Here is a 26,309-nt window from a genome sequence, read left to right as displayed (position 1 = left end):
AGAGAGAGAGAGGTGAAAAGTAAGACATGCACATAGAAAAGTACCTGTTGATTGCTTGGGGAAACTGAAGGTGAATCAGGATTGGTCAGGTCATCCTCATAGAAACCCAGAAACTCTAGAGCCTTACTACCAGAATCAACTGTTGTAACTGCAATATGAAGAACATGAAAATCAAACTAAAAAGAGAGAGAGACCTCATCTCTGATTCACTGCTATTAATTTATTCGAAATAAACCAAACAACTTAAACAGTACCTTGATATGAGGAGGTCTTGAGAAGCCTTTCAATCAGTTTCCGATCTATGAGGCTGTCATCAACAGCTAAAACATGAAACTGAGAATCTGCAGCCGTCCCCATTTGAGTGCTAATACAAGATGATGAAAATGGTGTTATGCAAGAGAGAGGAGCTTTGTAATGAAAAGAGACCCACCAATATCCACATCCCACAAAGCAAGATCCGACCAGATTTCATATCCCAAATCTGGTTGCAAATTTTCCAACTTGATTTTGAATTAGAGGGCAAGCAAAGCCATGCTTCATTTTTATTTTATTTTGAAAATACAGTGTTGGGTGAAAGCAACAGATGGGGGGCCAAGCAAATCCCGGGAGGAGATACAGGTGACGTCAGCAGGGTGTGAAATCATGTGGCGCTTGAGCAGTGGCAAAGACGGGCCAATTTCTTCTGAAGATTTGCTTCCCATGCCACCATCTCATGCATGCCCCCCATTCCATCATTTCCATGCATTAAAGGGAGGTATTACAAGTCGAAAAATGTTCATAAAAAGGAAAATTTTCAAATGGTGTCTTAAGTTAGGCCTTTATCATTTTGACATCTTAATTTGAAAACTATAATAATGGTATCTTAATATTTTGACATGGTGCCTTAAGTTAGGCCCGTTTATTATTTTGACATCTTAATTTGAAAACTATGATAATGGTATCTTAATACTTAAATCCAATTGAACATTAGTTCTTTCCGTGATTGACACCGTTAAGTTGGACTTTATCTATAGGCAAAATTATCTTTTCATGTTTTCCCTCCCCAAATCTTTTCCCTCCATAAACATTTTCCTCCAGAATAATGTCTTTTTTCCCATCAATATCAGACTTTGTGGTGAGTTATGTGTTGACTGCATATAAAAATTAGAGACATCTAGAAATTATAATACACCATTGGCCATTAATAATTTAATATCTATCATTAAAAGAAGTTTTTGCAACCCACCGGTAAAACTGTGAGAGAAAGAATTAACATTGATTAAAATGCATTTTGTATCAAGTATAAAAGTTCATGAAACATATATACTTAATAGAACAATCAAAGATAACTAGGTAATATGACTCACATTCATAGTTGATATCTTCAGGTCGAGAAACTCTAATTCAACTGATAAGGTTTGAGGAGAGAAAACATGAAAAGACAATTTTGCCCATGGACAAAATCTAACTTAACATTGTTAATCACGGAGGGAACTAATGTTGGGTTGGGTTTAAGTGTTGAGATACTATTATCATAATTTTCAAGATTGAGATGTCAAAATGATGAATAGACTTAACTTAAGGCACCATTTGAAAAATTTCCTCTTTATAAAACGAATGAATTAAATAAGACCCGATCTAGGATTGACCTGAAGTTTATAAAAAAGCTTGAATCATCTCGCAATACACAGGGACTTGAAATACTCCTCAACCAATCCTGCTGGTGACTCTTTTTGTCCAATACATGCATATTTTAATATATATATATATATATATCCATATAAATTTTCACCTATCTTTCCTCGAAAGTTTATCAATATTGATACTTTCCTAATATTTCCATCGAAATATTTAATTTTTAAACGGTCGAAATTTCTACGATTGTCAAAATTTTGCTCCTTGCATAAAGTGCACTAGCTTTGAAACCTGCGCTTTGCGCGGGCGCAGTTATATCCCAAAGTTAAAATGGTTTCTCTATTTTCCTGTCTAGCGTGGGCACATCCAAAAATGAGAGCATACCAAGAAATAGACATTATACAAATGGTTACTAAACCTTCATAGACTATTTGTAATTTTGTATCCAATAGAACCGAGGAAGAACACGATTGCACAACAAAGGAGAACATATAACTAATGTGTGATTGGTATATGAAATGTGATCTCTGAAAATGGATGATCTGTAAAGAATTGAACAAAGATTTGTGGAAACTAATGGATCAAAGAACAGACTTTAACACACCCACTAAAAGCAATAACTTTTCAGTGAGGGTTGATTTGAACATTTTGGAGTGCCATCAATTTCTACGGTAATTGTTGTGTTATCTAGTACATAAGATATTTAGCATAATATCATGTTGAAAAGTAAGTGAAATTGACAGAGGAATGTAAATGTAAAAAGAGCATGGATCGACGTATATACAGAAGTTGTGGTATATATTACATAAACTATATTATGTTTACATTGTACTACACATTATACAGCTAGACCATACACGCAGGTCTCTAAAGAGCTATTCCTATTGTTCAAAAAAAGAACTGCTTTGTCAAGCGGAGTCTGATCCTTAGTTCTTTCACAAAGGTACTGTTATTTGGATCAGCTGTATACAAAAACTCCTGCTTGATGACAAATGTTAAGGCAAGGCTAAATATTAATAGAACCTTTACACTAATTAAACATACTCAGTTCTCTATCCTGAAGCTGATCAATAGCACCAATAAAACCAAATATAGTATTAAGTTCATCAATTCTGATCTGTAACTGAATCAACAATCTAATTGAAAAAGGCATCAAATTGAATCAGGTATCAATAAAATTAATAAAGTGAAAGGGAAAAAATTTATATAACGGTTCTGGAATAGAAAAGTTGACACATGTGCTTCCTAACTGATATGCCGAAGCTTACCAATTAATAGACAATTAGGACATGAACATATGATTTCTATTCAGAATAATGCTAATGCACCTATGGAGAATTATCCCTTTTTCATTTCTTCTGGATCAATCACAAACATTGATAGAAAATTAAGGTAACTATCCAAACTTCCCTCATTGAATGGTTTACACACTACCCTGTACGTACAATTTTAAAACTATTTGCACCTAACGTTAGAACCTTCTAACTTTCTATGATCTATCCTTTTCACAAAACCTCTGGTTCCTTACTTGCTACATTTGGTATATACAATTAAATTGTAATCTAACTTGCTAGCTTGTACATTTACATGATAGAAAAGTCATCATCAAAGTCGTGTAGTTCTCCTGACTCAAATATAATGTGACCCTGTTTCTTTTCATTTATCTTAAATAAAAAATATGCAGACAATGAACAGAGGTATGCATGACCAAAAGGTCTATGTGTTCATTTATAAGGGGGAAAAATGAAAGAGGGAAAAGTTTAATCATGAGATGTTAGCACGAATGCTATGAGATTCCTTCAGTGATATATATTTATGACGGTAATCAGATATTTAAACTTTAAAAAAAATCTTCCCTATTCAAACTTTAAAAACCATATCAGTTTGAACACAATATATTAAAATGTAAATAAAAACAAAGAACTGGGTTAGGCTTGTTCAAGCATACTGAATGATTCTTCTTTTCCCACTGATCACAAACTCATTGAAGCATTTTTTTTTCTTCGATTAGTTCTGTCCTAATTAGAAGTAAAATTGGAGCCAAGTATTCACATCCACTGGACCAAGCAAACAGACATTTATTGCTGTTAATTGCTATTAGCTAACTCAATCCATGTTTTCACTCACGGGTTCATGCACAAAGGACTATCAGTTTCTGCTACTACTATCCTCAATCAACAAAAGAAGCTACCACTTTCAGCTAACCATTTAAAACTCCGAAACCTTTCATTGATAGATAAGTATGACAATGAGTAGTACTCACCTGGTATGGTTTACTCCTTTTGGTTTCAGTAAAGATCGATATGAATTGGTTGTTTACCTGGAAAGATCAAATTCACTGAGATCCTAACTTGAAACCAAATGTGCCGATGACCCAAGGAAAGCAAAAAAAAAAAAAAAAACAATAGATCAGAGCCTTATATATGAGCAACGAAGACATGAATTAGCGAAGAGACCACAAATTTCTTGAAAGGGAAAAGGGGAAGAGAGAGGGATAACCTGTTAAGCAGAAGCACGCGTTAACTAATCGTTATGCTATTAACGATCTGAACCCTAACCACAAACCAATTTCAATACCCCAAAACCAAAGAAGCAATCAGATTCTTCATTTTAGATTGACCCATTCCGACAACCATAGCAGAAACCAAATTCATATTAGAATCAGCGAAAACATCTGAAGGAAAAAGGAAAATTGAGAGAGAAATCGGGGAAAACTAACCAAATTTGGGTCAGAGGAGAACTTTTGCAGAGAGATGAACAAAGAGAAAAGCGATAGCCCAAGCTTTCAGAGAAGAGGTAGAGTTGAGAAAAGGTAGAGAGCAAGATTTGAGAGAGAGGGAATATGAGGTTTAGCAGAAGAAAACGAGGGGTTCTGAAAGATAGAAGGTAATATGAGTACTGAGAGTTGAAGGAAAGGTAGAAGCGGGTTTTGAACGTTTAGTTGTGGGTGGATGACATATACGTGGCTTAATCATGTCCGTGGGATGACATATACGTGGCTTCATTTAGAGGGGGTCAGGATACTGTTCCGTGAACAGTAATCCCCCCCGCTTCGCTTAATATATTCAGACAGATACAGATATATATATAAATGCATATAAGAATCATTGCCATCTTCATACACATGAAGCCAAAACCATGATAACCATGCATTCCAGATTTGCAGTTTCTTCTTCTAGCTACCAACCATTATTCTTTATCTTTGGAAAACCCAGAACCCTCCACCTGGGAACCAAAACCCAGTTCCCAAACTAAGGACATTCCCAACTTCATAAGCAAGAGAAAAGATCAGACAAAGGGGCAGATATGAGAGAGTGATGAAGGGACACGTGTATGGACAGATAGAGAGTGTGATAGGTTGGGGTGGTGTCACCTGGTAACGCAGCGGGAGGCAGAGAGCTTCAGTGCTTGTGTGATGCATCTTCATTTCCAATTTAGCGAGGAATCAAATTTGCCAACCACCAGAGAGAGATGATCATTATCATATATGGGTGGTTGTCATTGGATGGTCATGGTGGTTATCAAATTTGTTGGTTGGCAAATTTGATTCCGTTTAGCGACATCTAAAGATGCAAATTAAGAACCATTTCAGACCATTGTAGTAGTCAGCTCCATAGAGCCATCCTATTTAATCTAGCTGCATAGCTCTATTAATAATGGATTCATTGCAGATAATGCCATATCTCTAAGTATTCTTGGTGTGGATCAGCGGCATTCCAATATATTTTCCTAGATTATTGGCAAGTGTGATAATTTTTCCAATACAGAGAATAACATATTTACCTTATGCCTCTAGTAGCCTTGAAGCACTGAGATAAATATCCATTCACGCATACCTGGAAGCTAGTACAAGTAACAAAATCCATAATCAACTTCACCATCCGCTCAGGAAATTGAGCCTCGTACAAAAAGAGGCAATGAAATCCCATTTTGGAAAGATCAATTTGCAGGTCATGAACGCCTTGGTTCCAACAGAGGGTTGAAACTTATACAAGACTTCCTGAGAAAAGGGCAACAATAACGTTATCAGTGATGTGGCCTCAAAGAACAAAACTAACTTGTCAGGATGACCTCTGATCATTTTATAAAGGGTGCAAGACATACTTATAGGTGGATTTAAAGACATATTCTGGGACTGGGAGCAAGCAGATTTTGGCACTAGAATAATCAAGGTGTGTGATTTGACTCATTAACCATTGTAATAGTCTCCCATTGTTTTCTTACAAAGATGTGCAATACCAGGAGGCTCTCATGCAGCATACCATGATTGCTTCTTAAACCAAACATATGTTTCCTTCAGACTCATAAATTGTAAATGTTTGGGTAAAAAAGATGAGGCAAATAGCAGATACGTTGTTAAGGTCTTTCATTGCCTACTAATGGAGGATTTAAAGTATGATACAAAATTCCACTAATATAAAGGGCAAGCCCTCAACAACAAGGATTTAACAGCTACTAAATTATAAAAAGAAAGTTCCTTCATTCTCTGCAGCAAAAAATTATATGGAAGTCCAACAGACGACGAGGAACTGCATCGAAGGAAAAAGCCCCATGTTTGTCCATCAATCTACAGAACAAAACAGAGAAGGATTGTGCGCGAAGCAATCTATAAGAGCAAACTGAAGCTTGAGCTAATCTAATCTAAGCTTGAGCTAATCTAATCTTCCAAAAGTGCAAATACACAAATACGAAGATGTCACAACACAAGGGCCTAACCGCAGCAAACAACAACACCAGAGGATAAGAAATATAAACACGAACCCATGTGACAATTTATAGCATTCCGCACCCTCATCAGTAAGATATAGCATTGGCTTGGCTAAGTAACACAAGGCTCTCAACAAAAGAATCCACAAAACACCAATCAGATCCATCAATTGCAAACCTTACAGCTTGACAGCTATTGTAATTCACATAAAACAGCCCTGAAAAAAACATATCAATCATAAACTCCCCATTCCTTGTAAGACCAAAAGGTCTTAGAGTATCATAAGGCAACCCTCTCAGCCGTACAGAGTATAACACATTCCACGAGTCTATCACACCATACTTATTCATCACCCAAACATGAAATGTAGCTTCAAACCCATCTAATTCAGCCATATCAACAATGGCAAGAGACTCCCCATATCGTGTCATACATAGAATGTGTAGCCCTGTTTTTATAGCATCGGGCACAACCATCTCACAGAATATTTCATTGTACATATCAAAAGTCACAATGAAGTTGTCCCTATTGTTACCAAGTTGAAACCAATGAAGAGAGCCATTCAGCAAAACACCATCTCGAAATTCCAGATAATGATTATAATCTTTGGGAACAACAACAGCACTAAGACTCTTCCAACTGCCCCTGGCTAACGAGTAAACCTCAACCTCATATGGGGTATTTGGAGGAACATCAGAACGGTCCAGATAACTCATAATTCTCAAAACCTTATAGTCATTTGTGGGCATATCAAAGCCAAAGGCATGGAATTGTTCCACATTCTCATAGTCAACAACCCTAGGCCTAGGCAAAAACACAAACCTTCGAATAGATGGGTTCCAAATGATTGCAAAGTAGGGAAGATGTGAATCATGTGATTGTGAAGACAAGCATATGAGGCCATTACAAGTGCCATGCACATCAAACTCGAGTCGACTTGTTTGGGTTGATTGAATAAGATTGTTAGACTCACCAGTTTCCGGGTTATGTAGCAAGCAAAGATCACAATCCCTGGTTCCAACCTTGAGCAGAAGGAGGTTAGTGTTGTCGTTTTGGCGGCTCAGGTGGGTGTCCGTGAAGGCAGAGCTTTCAACCAGAGACCTCCATGACTTGCACACAGTGATGCATTTTATCAAAGATTTCACGGGCAACCTCACTAGAATTTCAACTACCACTTGTTGAGGTAAGTAGTCTGACATTTTCAGAAGAATTAGGGATTTCGGGGGGTTTCTGTTCTGTGAGGATAGTACAAGTATAACCCAACGAGCCATTTATAGTCAAGAAATTTGCACTTTTACCAATGAAGGTCCTCAATTTGTTTTTGTTTTATAAGGAAGTCCTCTATTTTTCAATGAACTTAGAATAGCGGCAAGATGTGCTACAATTTGCTAAAGAGACGCAAGTTCTCATTTATGCTTGTTTTGCCGTGCATGCACTGAAGCTAGAAATGCAATTCAATTAATCTCCATAATTGTTATCTGAATCCACAAACCCCATGTTTCAACTTTCAACCTTTGGTTTGCAACACCTTTTCAGTTTTCAACAAGCGGAAGATGAAAAGATGAATCTTTCTCAGTTTTCATTTAAAGGTTGTTCCGGTTGGGAGAATTCAGAGACGACGGCACGGCAGTATCAACTATCAACTTGATGATGCTCCAGTCACTTTGAAAGAGATTAGCTGCCACCAGTTCCAATTTTTACTCTGGTGTTTCAGAGGTAATGTAACACCCAAAGATGACCTTATATGTGATTGACCCACCTTTTGACTCTCCATTGACCACAGATACTCTTAGCCAGCTAACAAATAGAAATTCCTCCATATTCCTAATTGCAGAAACAAGAAGTTCTTGCAAAATTTTACTGTTTTCAATAGATAAATCTAAAAGAGGAACAAATTAACATTTGATCTTCAGCAACAAACAAAAAAATACAAGCATGAACGAAAGGACGCTTAATTTAAGGCAAACCAACTCCAATACAGAAGTGAGACTTACATTCTAAGATCGCTGGGGAAAAAATAGTATTCTGGCTTCAAGTTTGCACCAACATATAAATAACTATTCATTGGGTCTTTTCTTTTTTCCCTTGAACTCATTATCAGATTTTAATGGACCATAAAGAGAGAGACGCAAGGACCCTTGGAGTAATCGCTGGTGAAAGTAGGTCTTGTACAAGTCCCAAAATTCATCACTGCCACAAGATAACAGCATTTTAATTGATATGAAGCAGAAAGGCAAGACATAGCAAGAGGACATATTAAAATCTATTGTATGATTTTTGCACTATCAGAGCCACACTAGTTGGTGAACTTAGAGAAAAAGAAGATTTGATGATTCAGACTCTTGTAAACTCGTCAGTAGTTCAATTTTGATCATGAAAATTGAACATAACATCTCTGCAAAAGATGTAGTAACCTCAACACTACGCTCTATAAATTAGCAAGTAAAGGAAGAGTTTTGATTTGTGAATAAACTTCAGAGGCCAAAATAAAAATAAAAATAAAAATAAAAAAATAGTAGCAACAAAACCAGGACAAAGCAAATATGAAACCAGGGAGGGTTCAAAGATAATCTAACCTGACTTGCGGAAGCGTCAACAGTGAATAGCCCTTGACATCTGGGTGCACATCAAGCACAATCACTGATAACCGTGACAGCCCCAATGCCTCAATGTCAATTAGCCTCTTTATCCTGGAATACACAATTCAACAAATTATTAAATTCAAACGGAATAACTTACAAGAGAAAAAAAAAAAAAAAAATAACATGAAATGTTGTAGTGTACTGCAATTCCATGACCCTAATGAACTTCAAACAAAGTAAAAGTGCAAGAAGCCATGAGCATAAAGCATACCTCCCTCCCTTAACTTTACCTTGCAAATTATATTTTCCAAGTTAAAATTCAATTTTGTCATGAAAAGAATACTAACTTTGAACCACTTTTGCAAATATTTTCCAATGCAGGATTTGAGCATAACCTTTTATTTTATTTTTTCATGTTTTCTTTGGAGCAGCAAAACCTGGACTTGTATTTCCCTACATTTGCTTTACCTAAACCCTTAACACTTGCTTTACCCTTAATTGGGGTTTCGACTTTTGACATATTACAAATTGGTTTCTGAGTACTATGATATGGGTTAGAGCCCACCAGACTACAATAGGTTTATTTCTAGTCCAATTAAGGTGGTTCTTGATTGAGCATCACTGTTTTCTGGTATAGGATAAAATGTTTTGTTTTTTATTACATATAATATATTGCATGTTTGAAGAAAAAGATTTAACCATACAATAAAGAAGCAAGTACTCCACAACTAAAAGACACAAGCAAACCAAACCAGAGACTACATATGAAAAATTGAACAAACTTTAACACAAAGCCCTAAAGACCATTTTTATCATTGTATCAAGATATGAGAACTGCTGGTCTCTGAGAAATATATACTATTAACTGAAGGAAGATATAAAGACAAAATGAAAGCAGAGAAGATGTCCACCTAAGAGACAAGCAGCAGAGAACTCAAAAATATAAATCAGCAGAGGAAGATACAAATAATTAAACGGGAAATTCTATGATACCTACCCGTATGTGATACCTACATTTACAAATGTGACAACATATTTGTAGTCAAAGTGGTAATGTTGAGTCGTATTGTTTGTAATCTTGTTCTAATAATTGTAATTACAAAATGTACAACCATTTTACAACTTTTTGAACAAATTGTTCTCATAGTTGTAATTTTGTTTAACTTTATGTAAATAGTGTAAATAAATTTGGTAAATTTGTCCTCAATGTTGTAATTTGATTCATAACAATGTAATTTTTATTCAAGTACATGTAAAATAAAAGTAGGATATACATCCCAGTACCATAGCTTGTCTCCAAATAAACACCCGAAAGAACCCTATGATTAACTTTTTATAAATACAAGTGAACATAGCAAACCATTTCACAAGCGAAGACATGTCCAACTGAAAACCTTATGGCATTTAAAACTTTGTCTATAGAATCAATAACTGTAGAATTAATCTAATAGCCCAAACTATACACATACAATGACATACAACACTCCACATGTAGCTTCAAAGTAAAGAGCATAATTTAAAATTTTCACTTGAAATGTTACTCAAGCTAAGAAAAGCAATTAAACAAAACCTGAATATATTGGATTACAGACTAACAGTCTACAAAGGTTAATTAAGAATATTGTAATTACCTGTTTGGTGTACCACTAGCGATGTTAACACGATCCTTCAACAATGAGACCTGGAAAAGGCCTAAAGTGGATGAGAGAAAAATGTCTAGACTGCATCAAAATTGCTAAAAGGGGAGATTAAATAAGACTGGCTATGGTACTTAAATAACATTAGCACAAGGTATCACATTAGCTTATTGAGATACCTAAGCCACTGCAAATGCCTAAACCAAAATAAATTTCAGATCTACAGGCCTGTGTATGTTAGTTTTATACTTTCATTATTTATTTAGTTATTAGATTTAACCATAGAGAAGCACCATGAACCTAGAGATGAGCTACAGTCTATTAAGTGGATGACATTATTTCAATTCACTTTGATATAAAACGGCAAAAGGATCTACTATACATAGATCTCAGCCTACAAGTGAAAGATGAAAAGGCAATGCGAAAATCAAAGTGCTCCCTCACACACACGCACATTAAAAAAAACCTAATCGACAATAAGATAAACAGAAAGGCTGGGGTTTTGAGTTCAAAATTGACGTGCAAATAGAACACTCAATAGACCAGGAGCCTTTATTGAACAATTTAAATCTACGGATAAGACCCAACAGTCAATTTCAAACATAAAAAGTGCCCATTTTATTAGATAACTGACGAGCATTATGACATGAAAAGAAACTGAAGAGATGATATAAATGGGAAGACTCAAACAATCTGGTACTAAATTTGATGCACATGAAAAACACTATACTAAGAAGATTAACAAACAGAAACAAAAAAAAGTGGGCAATCGTATCTGATTGACAAGCAAAAGTAATGTTGAAGAAAGCAGGAGCCTCTGTTAACCGAGTTTAAATCTCCATCACTTTCTGAAACCACACCAATTCAGTGGCCCCAATGTGGGAAAATATGTTCATAAAAATTAATTGAAACCCTAAAAAGTTCAATAAGTACTTGGGATCACACTGAAGTGCAACTAGACACAAATCACACTGGCTCTTCATGATGAAGAGAAAAGGGAGTCTGACAGCAGGAAAAAGAAGGGGAGAAAAATCCACACTCCCCATTTTACACACACCATGTTTCCTCTTCTAGTATTATAAATGTTTTCCTTCTTGTAAGAATTTCGACTAAATAGCGAGTGTGAATTTCATTACTCCGAAAAAAAAAAAAAAAAGAAAAAAAAGTACTATCAACAAGCTTATTATCTGATATATCAAAAAGAAATGCATAGCTTTTACAAATCTGTACACAATACTTTAGAATCCAAGGTTTTCGTATAAAAGTATAGATAGCCACAACAAGGGTTAATAAAAACTGACTTTGATCATCTTTTTTCAGCACATTGAAGATAACTTGCAAAGCCATTGCCAGAAGGATCTCATTTCAGTTTAACAAGATTGCCAGTAATTGTACAAATCACGAGATTTGGCACAACGAGAACTACTTAGAAAGCCCCTAGAGGTACAGAATGTCGACATCAGTGCTAGCTAGCCGTGTACTAAAAGCAGGTAAAATGCATTATACCACCTCGACAATTTCGTATGCTATCAACATCATATTTGCAACTATTTCAAATTCTCCAAACTGAAAGAAACATAACTCCACCTTAGAAGTTCTATTGATCTCAAGGCGGATGTGCTAATAATAAGAACTGCGGGGCTCCCTGGATCGACTTTTCCTTCCAAGAGACGCTTATCACATAGTTCCTCCTTCCATGACGGCCCAAAAGCTGCCTTGACATGTTTCCCCAAGCTTTCGACATCTTGATCCGTAGACATGTCCACAATACATTTATCTGCGAAAATTAGGCAGATTTCAAAGCATGGTACATGAGCACTATTAACTAATCCTCAACATTCCGCACATAGAAATCCATCCTTGAAATGAAACACAAGTCAATACTAGAGTAATAAAAAAAGTGGGTACCAGTGAGGGAGTCCAATTCGAGACAAGAGAGCTTGAGATGATTGGCAGACTGAAATTTGTCGAGGAACAAGTTGAGTTGTGCCGACGGTTGTAGCTTTTCGATGTTTTGAGCTTCGATTTGGGTATTCTTGTTGTTGTTGTTGGTGGCATGGGGTTTAAGTTTGGTTGTTTTGGGGCCAAGCGGGTTGCCCTTGTTCTTCTTCTTGACAGAGTTGTTCCTTTCTTTCCCGCTCCCCATTTGCGTTTTCTTGCTCCTAGTGAGCCCGAAACCGGTCTTCTACTGACTGACGACAGGACTATATTGACGATTTTTCGGTTCATTAGGGAATAAATAACTTCATTGAGTAAACATCGTTACAATCATGAGAGAGTAACACCTTCACATACGGAGGAATAACGGTAAAAAAATTATCATAATAAACAGCCAACTTAACTTCTCTGACTAGAGTATGTGCTACCATGTTACCTTCCCTCTTGACATGACAATTAACAAATAATGGCAGAATCAGTTGTTGTAGTCGGTGTTTCAGATCTGGTATCAAGAAACCCAAATCAGAATGGTCCACAAGATGACCTGGTGATCTGATAAAGCATATTCTAACCCCTTAACCCTTAATCAGTGTCTGAAGTTCTACATGCCGTATAGAGGCTGCATGAGGTGAAGAATGCCGAAAACCCCAAAAGAAAGGTTCCATTAGCATCCCGAAAAACACCCCCAACTCCTGTTAAACTATTAGGGTTATCGAAAACAGCATCAACATTAAGTTTGACCATTCCACTAGGAAGTTTCTGCCAACCAACTCTGGGCACCTGAATAGGCACATTATTACGGACATGTACCTTAGAGTATTCAGCATACCAACCCAGAATAGAAAGAGCAACCTCAGATGTTGGTTTGGCCTCATTATCCCAAACCTTAGTATTACGGTTTATCCAGATAGCCCAAATAATCATCAACACAGTAGCGAATGAAGTATTACGTTGAGTAAAGAAAACTAACCAGTCTGCTATTGTAGGAGCTGATATGTGGCTTGGATGGTTGGCTAGTTGGAAGAAAGAACTAGAATGAACACAATCTCTCAAAGCATGTAAAGAAGATTCCACTTCTTCATCACAGAACGGACATTGTGTGTCAATATCTTTCTTCGAGATTCTAAGTAATCAATTGATTGTATGCCATAACCCCCCTATTGGTATCAGATTCTGTTCAATACTACACAATAACAAGCCAATAGAATCTGAACTATGCTGTGTCAATTACATTCAAAGATGCAACATATTTACATGAATGAAACTGAAATACAACCTCTCACTGACATAGACTGATTTTTGGTATACAAATTGATATCTGTAACCTACAATATTCTAATGTATAAGTACTATTAAATAAGTAACATTCAGATTATTGATATTATTGTTCTGTTCATAAAATGCAACACCTCGGAACGCATATGTTACACCACTTCCGATGGGGACTGAACAATGCATGCGACAAGTCCACTAATCTTTTAATCATACACTTTCTCTGCCAAGGCTCATAGTGGTAACACTACTCTTGGATAGTCAACCGTCACGATTAACTTCATATGAAGGAATGAAATGTGTCTCACTCTCGGGGCCTGGCAAGCCAAAGAGAACTGAGGGCTCTAAGACGTGAGAAATAATCATTGATCGCAAGAAGTGCACGAGCCGACTGCCTAGTTGTCAGTATACGATGCATTTGTTGCAGAGTTTGCTGGCGAAGATTATCAGCCTGGTAATTGACAACAGTAAATATAACAAAAAGTAAGGTAACATCAAATCTTTAGTATGTCATAAATGAGTCACCACAACCAAAACAACTACATACAAGGAAAAGGTTACTTTAAGCAGACCAGTTGTCAGAATAGAAAAATAAAGCGCTACGAAACATGCACCACAAAATTTATATCCAAAAACCAAAGTACGTGAACTTTATATGCCCCCTCTTGTGGGATAAAGGAAATTGACTTAATCTCAGAAGAGAACCGATTATTTTATCATGTTCAGAAGAGGATGTCCGCAAAGAAAAGTGCGGACGTCCCACCTGCAGCCTTGATCAAGCACAGATGGCTGCGTTATTCTTGTCAGATAGAGATCGTGGACATCCCAGACGGCTTCACCATCAATGCACACATTTTTTTAAATATGTAGATGTGTTGCACTGAGCAATAGCCTGTTTGTCTTTACTAACTTTTAAATGCAAATAAAGGAGCATAGGCATCAAACTAGAGGAATCAAGAATCAAGGAGAAACCTGGCGAAGGAATCCCTCAAGTGTGCCTAGCTTTCCCATAGCCATAGCCATTTGACCCATGTAGTTTGCTACATTCCCAGATGTTCCTGATGGCCCAGGTGAACCACTGGCCAAGGTCTCAGAAAGGGATTGCTGCAATGCTTCCATCCCTTGTGACAAAGCATCTTCAGCCTGCTGGGATGATTGCTGTAAGTTGTAAATACCCATCACTTGCTGCTCCGTTAGGGGTTCCAATTGACGCACAAGAAGCTGCAGCAGTAAATAAAGTATAAATGATTATACTATGATAATGAGCAGGTCATTATTCACTTTTCTTATAATAATGCTAGGTGAACTGCTTTTTTGGATATCTGCGTCTCACCTTATGTTGCAGCTGATGTGCCTAAGTTATCACAGAACTATCATTAGATGACGTGACTATGCCACATCAGCTACCACATTAGGTGGGAAGCAGGTGGTCGACCAAATATTACTAGACTCCTTTTCTTGAGAGAAGATAAATCATTCTATAAAAATAAGTTCAAAATTCATGTTCTCCGTGTACATGGTCTTGTAAGCATATTTAAGAAATCCATACTTTGAGAGGTTTGAAAACAAACTATATAGAACTGAATCCATCAATAAATAAGATTTTCACCACTTCCACTCACATCTAATATATGATAAAGAACTAGATGCATGCAAGTGCTGCTACACATAAACCCCAAGTACAAGAAATATGTTGCTCAAATGTGTTGCAACTCCGCAACCCAGGAAGGAGGGAAAGGAATTTTCACCTTCAAAAGCTCAGATGAGCGGAAGCCACCAATCCACATAAAACACCGTTCCGCTGGTGTTTTCCACATTCCTGACAAGATGTGGAAAACATCAGCTTTTGCTGCAGTGCCCTTTATTCTAAAGATGTCATCATAGTGAGCAATGACATTATCAATTACAGTACGGAGTTCTGTATCACCCGCATGTGAATTAACAGCTGCCCTCAACTCATTTATCTGCTTGTTGTGCTCCTCTAGCCACCTTGCATATTCCACATCAAATGCCAAAGCACCTACACAGAAAATACAAACAAACCAAAACGTGTTACAATTAAATATCAGTTGGGTGCATATCCAGTACACAAGTCCCTAGGAAGAGAACAAAAAGCATCTGAAACAATTCATGATTTACTGCAACAGATTAAAACTGCATTTACTTTCAAAATAGCACCATGATATTCACAAGCACACAAACCATTATAACCAGACCCATATACATAAACCAATAGATTCTTATAGCCAATTATGATGATAATATTACATAGTGATCCAATTTGAGCTAGCTGTATGAATATCAACTGGATAACAATCAATCGACAAACACCATCATGTCCAGAATTAACCCCTTAGATGCAAGCAGAAAAACACTTTCAAAACCAGCAGTGTGATAATTGAGTGGGCAATGCTACATGGACCCACTTCTTGGGTACCACCTAGATGCAAGATCCCACTTAATGTGGGGTCTCATGAGACGTCCACCCTATCAGAATTCTACATTAAGGGCTAGTTTGGTATTGCTGAGACTTTAAAAAGAAACTGCCGCTGATGTACTTCGAAAATAATCAACATATATTAATTTCTAGTGTTTTTAATGGCAGCAGCTTTAGAAGCAAGCTCTATATTAATTTCTAGTGTTTTTAATGACAGCAGCTTATAAAAGCAACCTTGAGGTTGCTTGCTTCTAAAGCTGCTGCCAGTTTCAAAAAAAACTGCTTTTGTTTAGTTTACCAAACACTATTAAATCTAAAAGTTCAGATAGAAGCTGATTTTTTTAAAGCGGGGCTATACCAAACGGGGCTTAAGTTAGCTACAACATAAGCAGGTGGTATCCAAAAAAGTTGGTTCACCTAGCAATGATCTTCCCCGCAATATATGCACAAGATACACGAGCTTATAGAAGTCAAAGCAAACACTAAAGAGATGAAGATCAAATACCATTTCCACTCATTGAATGGGCTTGATCTCCAGAACTTGAAATGAAGATGCCCTGCAAAGAAAATGACCATAAATATACTAAGAAGTCTATACCCTGCTAGAAGTGTATGACAGCGACAACAAAATCATACTTGCTGGCGGGCACGCTGAAGTTCTTGCTCAAGCTGGGTCAGTTTCAACCGGCTACTCTCGAGTTGTTGTACATATGCCTTCAAAGAGAGGAAGAGCAAGGAAATAAGTTGATGATATACAACAATATGATATCACTGTCCAGAAAAGGACTTCAAAGAAGAAATTCCGTCCTTAAAAACCATTGTCCCTAAAAGAACTTCAAAAATATAGTAAGACAGAAAGCTTGCAACTAACAAAATAACCAACTGCCCTTTGAAATCAGTCTATTAAAAGTGATAAATAAGGCAATACGTAGGCAAAGAAGAAATTCACAGAAAGCAACCTACTTTTTTTCTTAATCGGCTTTTCCGGGCAGCTTCACGATTTTGAGCAAGCCTGCGCAGCGTCTGTGAAACATTGATGGAAAACTGAAATGTTAAGTCTCTAATCCTGCCAGGACTAGACTTTAACAAGATGCTTAGTTTAAGATATCAAACCTTTTGATCCCCAGGTTTTTCTTTTGATCTATCACTGGAATCAGAAGCTAGAAGACCAGCCATTTGATTCCTTTCAATCTGCACAGAACACAATTTCACCACCAAAAGCGAAAAAGCAGTAAACAGCTCCCATAAAAAAAAATTATAAGGAAGATAAGTTTGATTCCTTTCAGTCACTGGAATCAGAAGCTAGAGGACCAGTCATTTCACTCCAACAAAAAAATATGACAAATTGGAACGATAAACAGCTCCCTTAAAAAAAATCCCAAAATATATGAAGGAATTGTCTTGTGTGAAATCAGTTTTTATGGAAAAGATATCTTTCAACACTAGATACTTGTATTGACAGATGCAGCAGCAGAGAATAAAATGAAAAATAAAAGCAATCCAGGTGGAACAGACTCTAATACTGAAAGAAAAAAAACACAAGAAATGTTACCATCTGATTTTTATCCTCTGTGTCATCTGTTGAAGTATCAGTCCTAGGACTTCCATCTGCCATATTGGATTCACCCCAATTCTCGTGATTGCTACGAGATACTGCAACCAGATTTGGTTGTAGCTCTTTCTGTGGTAACAGCTAAGGTTTCACATAACAACAGATAAGTTTTATGCAAATATGTGGGGCTGAATACCACAAGATCAAGTTCAACTTTAATGATCTCCTTTCTTATTCAGTGTTCTTTTTTTGGGGTGGGGACAAACACAATGGTACACAATTACCTTATTTAAAGCGCCAAATTGAACATCCTTGGCTCCTGATGCGCGGCTAGTTGAAGTATTTTGATCATATACAGGACCTAAAATATAATGAAGTCAGAATCATATATAACCTTTGTTTTGTTGAAAAGCAGAAACTTACCAAGGAAAAAAAAATAAGCAGCACAAGAAAAATAGACAAACAGTCTATGAAACAAAGACAACATTGGACCACCTTAAACTTCATTACAAGACACACACTCAATTAAGAATAATTAGGCTACTATCTTAGTGTTATAAAGAAGCCAAACAAGAAGAAAGCAAACTAAATCTTAACCCAGACTGGTTCCGCTTCCTCCTCACTTTATCTCTTCAAAGAGTGTTTTGTTCGGATCCAGCCAAAACTTACAACAAAAGGGCAGAAACAGAAAATTCCAAGAGTCATCAACTTATAATTTTGGCCCTCTCAGATCTGTTTTTTCAGCAACACTAAACTGCAATTTTTCCGGCACACCCAAATCACACAAGTAACTCCAAGAAGGGATCCAATTTTTTCACATAACCTGCAGTGCTCAACTCAACCCCTCCCTTGTATGTACATAGCACCAATGAGCGGATATCTTCTTATCTGGAGCATGATCAGACAAGTAACTCAAGGGATCCAATTTTTTCACATAACCTGCAGTGCTCAACCCCTCCCTTTTAATCTACATAGCACCAATGAGCGGATATCTTCTCATCTGGAGCATGTCATAGGTAGAGACATGTTCTGGTACTCACTTGATTCCTTACTCAGCCCAAGTGCCTTTAGATATCAATCCAATAGTGGAGCATAATGAGGCAGATAAACTTGATACAAATTCCCTCATAGTTCTCCACTCTTCACAGTTGAGCACAATTGAGCAAGAAGAGCACTTGAACGGCACTGGTCATAAGTATTTATATTTTAATGCACCACTAACCTCAGGAAATTTCACCTTGCATGGATTACCAGCCTGCCAACTGAACTTAAGAAGCTCAAAAGGATCCAATTTAAATAAAGGGTAAATGATTTGCAGAAAAAGGCACTCAGAAGCATGACCACATCATCATTCTTTGTCAACTGAATTTGCATGTGAAGAAAAAAATTAATATGGAGGAGAAATTACTGCACTACTACTGTTTGACACCAACCCTAGAAGACTCCAAACTCAGTTATCTTCACCAATCTGAAAGATCCTTATTCCCTGAGGATTGGATCCAAAAGTAGTCGCAACCTAACCCGACACCTTCAATCAAACCAATATACAGGGCCATATATAAAGTGCAAAGAGGAATGGGGACAGGGAATGATCTTGTCTCAGACCTACCTACACCTACCATTGATGATTCGCTTTATGAATAAATCCATGAACTCAAAAAAAATTCTAGAGATCCTCTGCTCAAAGGACCCGAAAGACCTTCCCCTTTAGAACATAGTCCAGAAAGCTCAAGTCAAAATGATCATACGCCTTTTGAACAATTTTCTTCAACAACCTCAGTTTTGACTAGGACATTGTTCATGATTGATACGCTTTCACTCATGAGCTATTGAAACTGTGTCGGCCAACACTTCCCTCAATATTTATGACAAAACTTTTGTCGTTACCTTATAAAGACGTGTGAGAAGATGATAGTTCTTAATACTTAACCTTAACCCTCAATGATTGTAGTTTATTAGGGAATAAATAGATGTAAATGGATGATCCTGAGATTATATGCAGAAGACTCCTGGAAAGTGTTACAGAAAATAGTACGCAGAAAATTAGCATTAAACTGTCTATACATAACCACCAGAGAACCTAGAATGGGCACTGAGAATTTAAAAAAAAAAAAATATATATATATATATATGATTTAGCCCATTCATAAGAGGGAAAAATCATATTCATAAGGTGCTTGACCACATACTACAAGGTCTGTTCTGGTAAAAATACAAAATAACAATAACATTCTACTTGACATGTCCACAAGCAATACTAATTGCATAAAATAAAAATTACTACCAACATAAGCAAATTGCATTTTAGAAGGAAAACAAAGACGAATGCAGTTATTGAAAGAAGAAATAGTAGAAACAAGCACTCAAGTATTATCTGATATAAGGTACTGTAACATACTTCTTCCAATGTCAACAGCATCCTCTATGTTAAATCCAAGAGTCTGCTCAAGCCTTTCAAAGTCTGAGATTCGAGAAGAACGAATGGAGCCCCCCTCTGTGCCACTGAAAACAGAGATCATCCGAACCTTTAGGACCAAATACACAAACGCTTCAGCAAATTGCCAACAAATCCATGTTTACTAGCCAGAATGAAAAGGCCAATATGGGACCATTACTAACGCAACTACACAGGCAGACATGCACGAGCATGAAGAATGCACCTCAATTGTAAGGCAAATGGATGGACAAACTTCAACATAATGAAAATCAATCATGATAAAGTTTAATTTTCTTTCGTTGCAATAAGGCCGAGACAAATCACAGATTTTCACTTTCAACGAACAACATGTCAAAGACAGAGTAAGCCAACATAAGCAGCATACTGTATACCCTGTCCTTCTGTTTGGGATCCATACAATCATGCTCTTACTAAATAACTAAGAACAAAGAATCAGGCCTTTCAAACTAATACAGAAGTTAAAGAGCCAAATAAAATAAATATGAAATTTTTGTAGTATAAAGATACAGCAATAGTTCCTCTCAATGGTCCAACAGTAGTTTCTAATTGCATTTCTTTTGTCCTCACGGACTCCTCTATTTCTTGTTACAAATTTTCAATCACAAGCACAAAGACAAAATCAAAGTACTGCTCATACAACTGAGAAACAAGTATGTCAAAATATCAGTGTGCAGCATTCCGAAAAATTTAAAATGCAACTCTCTTCCTCAAAGTACTGTTCATACTATCGATAAACAAGTCAGCCAAAAGTCAGTGTGCATCATTCTGAAAATTCCAAACGATTACGTGTAACTTAACACTATTTAGCTGCGAAGGGTGCAGAAAAGACGGAGGTACTAAAACTGTATGTTGGTTAAGTACAAAAAAGACACCGGAGCAAACAGTGCAGTTCATTAACTGCAGATGTTGCTTGCATTCAAGCTCCTGTTGTAAGACTACAGTATTGACAAACGAATTGAAGAATTTTTGCCCCTTTACAGATATATTCTGGAGACATTTCTATTACATAGAACGTAAATTCATGTTCTAGACCACAGCTGGCAAACTAAACAAAAGAAAACGGGAGGAAGATAGAAAAAAAATTCGAAAGAAAAATAGAAGTAAAAAATGAATAGGGAACCCAAAAGGGATAGTGAACTGACATGGGATTGGAAGTGGGTACCGGAGTAACAAAGCTCGGCATCTCGGTCACCAGTTTATCTCCATCATTTGAACCGATTTTGACTGTTCTACTACCCATGGATCACCATCACCACCACCACAAGTCACCCACCCACTCCAAGCTTAACAACAAACTTGAATTAGAGACTAACAACGAGACTTGGAATTGAGAGGCAACAGAACGAGACTTGGAATTGAGAGGCAACAGAACAAAACCCTAATCCCTAAAGATACACGAGAGAGAGAGAGTCCCTTTGACCATTTGATTGAAAAATAAATAAATAGTATTTTATACCATCAACCCTCTCCCTGTCTTTTTGGTTTTTCTTTCTTTCTATTTTCCTTTTTAAGTTTTGCTGGAGAGAGACAGAGAGAGAGTGGACGAAGCGTGACGCCCAGATCATCCCAATCTTCTTCATGGAGGAACCCACCAGGATCCAATTTTGCCCACCACTCTCACTTTTTTTTTGTCATACCACCACCAAATAACAAGCTGTCACGTGTGAAAAACCATAGAACAAGACTAATTATGGTTAATTTAGTATCTCTCCCCAAGATTAAATGCTAATAATAATCATTTTTTAATTTTTAATTAAATAGAATAAACAGATGATGATTGGGATGAACCCAAAACCTCTCATCAGGTTCTTGACTGATACTTGGTTAACTTTATTTCTGCTTTTACATTTAGTTTTTCCTGAAGCTGTTGTTAATATAAATGCCATCATCTCTGAATTTTGGGATGATTATGAAGATGATATTATCAGCTAAGTTATTAATGTGCCTATTAGTTTTGATAGTGGTGGTGCTGATACACTCATATGGGGTCATATTTCTAATGGAAATTTTTCAGTTAAGTCTGCTTACAACCTGAATTTTGATTTGTTTAATGACACTTCTCCTTTGTGGAAAGCCCTTTGGAAATCAAAATCCCTCCTAAAATTGAAAACTTTCTGCTGGTCATTACTGCATAAGAAGCTTTTGACAAATGTTCAAAGAGTTAGAAGAAATTTCATTGCTGATAAGTCTTGCCCTATCTGCAATAATGCTGATGAAACCTTTCTTCACTTATTCAGGGATTGCCCTCGTTCTTCTGCAATTTGGAATGAATTTTTAAGTCCAGGTCATATTCTCAACTCCTTTACTTTGAATTGGGATAATTGGAAGTTCATTGTCATAGTGTGATTCAGGAAAATGTGAAGTGGTGCAATTTATTTGTGTTCATATGTTGGTTTATTTAGAAATGGAGGAATAGGAATGTGTTTTATCCTAATTTTTCCATGCCTTTATTCCCAAGAAGGTCATCTGGAATTACATTGGGGAATGAAATATTGCAAATACTAAAAATAATTACGAGTCTGTTTACAACTATAAATTTTCTCATGGAAAATGCCAAGTGAGAATTGTTTCAAGCTGAACATTGATGGCTCTAGAAGCACTTCCTTTGGAAAGATTGGAGCTTGTGGAGTCGTAAGGGATCACAGAGGCAGTTGGATTTCTGGTTTTCAAATAAATCTTGGAGTTGGGGAAATTCTTGATGCTGAGGCATGGGGTCTGTTCTATGGCCTGAAATTAGATTCTCAACTGTAGATTAACAACTTGAGCATTAAGTCTGACTCTGTTGTACTTGTCCAACTCTCTCAGTGTGCTAATCTTGAGATGCACCCTCTTGGTTCTCTCCTTAAAGGTTGTAAGAATTTCATGTCTGCTTTGGGAACTACTCAGATCAATCATATTTTCAGGAAATCCAACATAACTGTAGATGTATTGGCTAAAAACAGTGTGCTTCATGGATTAGGCCTGATTGTTTTTGACAATCCTCCGGCCATATTGCTTAATCATTTCTTGATGATCTTGCTACTGTAACAAAAGCTAGAAGAGTCTCATGTTCTAGTAGTTAGTTTTCTTGTTTTCTTTGTTTAGGCCTTTTAGGCCTCGTTTGTAACCAAAAAAAAAATCCTCTCCTCGCATCTCCTCATAAAAAAAAAAGGGAAAATTTTAAAAAGAGTACCCCAAATAAAGTCCCTTCATCACTTTGGTACACCACTTCTGGAAACTATTATGTTCATTCCTCAACAATTAATCGTCATATAATTCCAGGGTCCGGTTCAAGGGACACTAAATTTTAAAATCTAATGGCTCACAAACGGTGTCAAAATTTGTGTTAAATTTGGTGTCCTTTGAACCGGACCCATAATTCTATACCTCCCGTTTATAACACGGTCAAGTCTATTACTGTACAAGCTATTTCATGGACACTTTCGTCTTTTCATGTTCTCAGCTTCTTTTGTCTTTTCATGTTCTCAACTTCTTTTTCTCTGTTGATTTCTTCATCAGTCATCACCGATCAAAGTATGAACATATGTTACCTACTATCAGCAGTAATCAACCCAATCTCATTTAATTACCTCTAGTCAAGGATCACAATCTATCTGGCACCTTCCGTGCCAAAAACCCAAAAAACACATTTCATTTCACCATCCTTGCCATACTAAAAACCCAAATATTTCACCATTCATATTCATAGCAGACCCCCAAATAAAGTCTCTTCATTTTTTTAGTATTTTCTCATCTCCCACTATTTTTTTCCCCCGAAACCTCCCACAACATCCATCCCACAATTAAACCCCTCAATCCATCACCATTCAATATCCAAATTCCCTTCTCTCAAATCCATCAGACTTATCCAAATTATCTATCTTCATCAGTTTAATCTAAAATTCTCAATCCAACCCTGAAACCCAAATCCCCTCCCACTCAATCCCAATCACGCATCTCGTGCATCCTAGATCCAAAATCATAATAATTAGAATCAAATCCAACATGTAGAGACACCAGAGATGAGAAAATATAGAGAAAGAGATAGCCTTTTGGTTTCTTCGTCTTTTGGAGCAGGCAGCTGCTCTCTTCTTTTTCCTCCTTGGCTCACTCCTTTGCATCCCATACCAAACTTCAGTCTTGCACAACGTCCTCTGGGTTTCGCTTTTGGGGGTTTGTTATGAATATGGATGGTGAAATATCTGGGTTTATAGTATGGCAAGGATGGTGAAATGAAATGTGTGTTCTGGGCTTTCGGCACGGAAGGTGCCAGATAGATTGTGATCCTTGACTAGAGGTAATTAAATGAGATTGGGTTGATTACTGCTGATAGTAGGTAGCATATGTTCATACTTTGATCGGTGATGACTGATGAAGAAATCAACAGAGAAAAAGAAGCTGAGAACATGAAAAGACAAAAGTGTCCATAAAATAGCTTGTACAGTAATAGACTTGACGGTGTTATAGACGGGAGGTATAGAAATTATATGGTGATTAATTGTTGAGGAATGAATATGATAGTTTCGAGAAGTGGTGTACCAAAGTGATGAAGGGACTTTATTTGGGGTACTCTTTATAAAATTTTCTCTAAAAAAAACCCAGAACCTCTTTTATGGGCATGAAGTCGTGTTTGATTATTAGCTTCGTAATCTTGGTTTTCTTGACTGTGGAGAAAGAAATATGTTGAATGAGCTATACCCTTGAATCCTTGATTGCTTTTGTCAAGTTATGATTTCCCGGATCTTGGTTTGTGATGTGAGAAATGAAATACTTCAGCAAATACCAGTCAAGCCTTGCATGCATTTCATCTGGTATAATTATTGACTCATTGTCTAGGAACTATTGGATTGATGAGTTTATGATTACTCTTTCTCATTCTTCTCTCCACTCGCCCCAACACCCAGAAGAGAGATAGGGGGAAATCAAAATTGTTGGGCTTACTTAAGCGACTGGTCACCCTTGACTGTTAGATTAGCGGCGTTGGAGTGATGATCAGATGGACTGAAATCAGAGATCGATGGACAAGAGGAGTTGGAAGATTAAGGGTTTATACACACACACACACACCCCGAAGAAGAAGAAGCTGAATATCTAAATTTTGGAGATGAAGAAGAGGTTGTAGTTGCAGACTTCTTTTTATTTTATTTTTTATGTTTCGATGGTTTTTTTTTTTTGTTTGTTTTGGAAATGATGTTTCGATGGTTTAGTTGCAGAGACTTCTATAGGGCAGAAATAATAATTAGTTTTTTTTTCATTACTAACTCTCGTTAAGTTTTATTTCACGTGGCAGCTTGTTATTTGGTGGTGGTATGACCAACAAAATGAGGGTAGTGGGCAGGAATTTCTCTCAAAGCCTCACCACTTTCACACACACAAAAAACTCACCTCACCTCACCCATTTTTTTATTTTTTATCTATTTCCTCTCCAGAAATTTTAAATACACACCCCTAATCTCTAAAGAGTGCGGCTATTGGGACCTCCAGATTTGCTCATTGTACCTCCCTGTCTCTTTACACCTCCTTTTTATTTTTAAAAACAAGCATTTGCTCATTAGACCTCCTTTCAAATTTTTAAAATAACCTTATATTTATTATTCATATATATTTCAATAATTTACTCATTATACCTCTTATTCGCTCTCTAGACCTCCCACACTTTAATTTTTTTTCTTTTTGCATGAAAACATCTATTTCAGACCTCGATTGCTTGATTTTTTTTTTCTTCTTCTCTTTTTTCATGAAAACCTCTTTTGCAACCTCAATTCCTTGTTGGTGTTGTTTTTTATTTATTTATTTATTTTGCATAGAATGTCATTAACCTATATTATTTGATCAAGTTATAAGAACGATTTTTCAATGACAACAATTTAAAAAAATTTAAATCATGAATTGTTTTCACAATCAATATTGCAAATCAGCAAAGTGGTGTTTGTGACCGAACGTATAGTAAGTTAGTAACTACAAAAGTAAGAAAATAGGTATACATGAAGCAAATCTGATGAAATATTAAAGCAAACTAAAAACCCAGAAACCTTTGACCTAGAAGAAAACCCTAAGAAGGCCAATTGCGTCTTCATCAATGGAGATTCTTTCATTTGGTGCAGTAGTTCTTTGCGATTGAGCAACGGTTGC

The 26,309-nt window shown here is 36.7% G+C and overlaps 4 protein-coding genes across 4 annotated transcripts in view; all 4 read right to left on the bottom strand.

Moving 5' to 3' along the window:
• Nucleotides 1-487, bottom strand: part of LOC101293110 (two-component response regulator ARR9-like) — a 1,610-nt gene extending 1,123 nt beyond the window's left edge. Inside the window, exons 1-2 of the mRNA XM_004303549.1 lie at nt 255-487; nt 45-148 (exon numbers count right to left, since the gene is read on the bottom strand). Of these exons, the coding sequence (XP_004303597.1) occupies nt 45-148; nt 255-357 (207 nt within the window). The 5' untranslated portion in view covers nt 358-487. The remainder of the gene's footprint in view (nt 1-44; nt 149-254) is intronic.
• Nucleotides 488-6,408: 5,921 nt separating this feature from the next.
• On the bottom strand, nt 6,409-7,593 carry LOC101312857 (F-box protein CPR30-like). The gene has a single exon (XM_004305641.1). The coding sequence runs from the start codon at nt 7,591-7,593 to the stop codon at nt 6,409-6,411; it is 1,185 nt and encodes a 394-aa protein (XP_004305689.1).
• Nucleotides 7,594-8,252: 659 nt separating this feature from the next.
• On the bottom strand, nt 8,253-13,073 carry LOC101312567 (protein CMSS1-like). The gene is made up of 5 exons (XM_004305640.1): nt 12,450-13,073; nt 12,129-12,318; nt 10,536-10,625; nt 8,899-9,012; nt 8,253-8,512 (listed from the first exon to the last, which is right to left on the bottom strand). Exons 1-5 carry the CDS (start codon nt 12,685-12,687, stop codon nt 8,380-8,382), a joined length of 765 nt encoding a protein of 254 aa, XP_004305688.1. The 5' UTR covers nt 12,688-13,073; the 3' UTR covers nt 8,253-8,379.
• A 568-nt stretch (nt 13,074-13,641) lies between these two features.
• LOC101292813 (TGACG-sequence-specific DNA-binding protein TGA-2.1-like) lies at nt 13,642-21,619 on the bottom strand. The gene is made up of 11 exons (XM_004303548.1): nt 21,341-21,619; nt 20,139-20,242; nt 18,025-18,101; nt 17,741-17,881; nt 17,302-17,379; nt 17,152-17,211; nt 16,825-16,902; nt 16,694-16,745; nt 15,500-15,771; nt 14,724-14,972; nt 13,642-14,202 (listed from the first exon to the last, which is right to left on the bottom strand). The coding sequence occupies exons 1-11, from the start codon at nt 21,436-21,438 to the stop codon at nt 14,056-14,058; spliced, it is 1,356 nt and encodes a 451-aa protein (XP_004303596.1). The 5' UTR covers nt 21,439-21,619; the 3' UTR covers nt 13,642-14,055.
• Between the last annotated feature and the right edge of the window lie 4,690 nt (nt 21,620-26,309).

This window comes from Fragaria vesca, linkage group LG6 (assembly GCF_000184155.1).
Source record: "Fragaria vesca subsp. vesca linkage group LG6, FraVesHawaii_1.0, whole genome shotgun sequence".
NCBI classification, from domain to species: Eukaryota; Viridiplantae; Streptophyta; class Magnoliopsida; order Rosales; family Rosaceae; genus Fragaria; species Fragaria vesca.
Note: the sequence above shows the minus strand (reverse complement) of the source record. Positions and strands in the feature narration are given on the sequence as shown.

Excerpts from the sequence above, each read along its gene's own strand:
- LOC101312857 (XM_004305641.1), bottom strand. The coding sequence starts at position 7,593 with ATGGCTCGTTGGGTTATACTTGTACTATCCTCACAGAACAGAAACCCC.
- LOC101312567 (XM_004305640.1), bottom strand. The coding sequence starts at position 12,687 with ATGGGGAGCGGGAAAGAAAGGAACAACTCTGTCAAGAAGAAGAACAAG. Across the intron at positions 12,319-12,449 it reads CGAATTGGACTCCCTCACTG|ATAAATGTATTGTGGACATG; the intron begins GTACCCACTTTT and ends TAATTTTCGCAG. Across the intron at positions 10,626-12,128 it reads AGATCAATAGAACTTCTAAG|TCTAGACATTTTTCTCTCAT; the intron begins GTGGAGTTATGT and ends ATTTTGATGCAG.
- LOC101292813 (XM_004303548.1), bottom strand. The coding sequence starts at position 21,438 with ATGGGTAGTAGAACAGTCAAAATCGGTTCAAATGATGGAGATAAACTG. Across the intron at positions 20,243-21,340 it reads GTACCCACTTCCAATCCCAT|TGGCACAGAGGGGGGCTCCA; the intron begins GTCAGTTCACTA and ends CTCTGTTTTCAG. Across the intron at positions 14,973-15,499 it reads GCTCATCTGAGCTTTTGAAG|CTTCTTGTGCGTCAATTGGA; the intron begins GTGAAAATTCCT and ends TTACTGCTGCAG.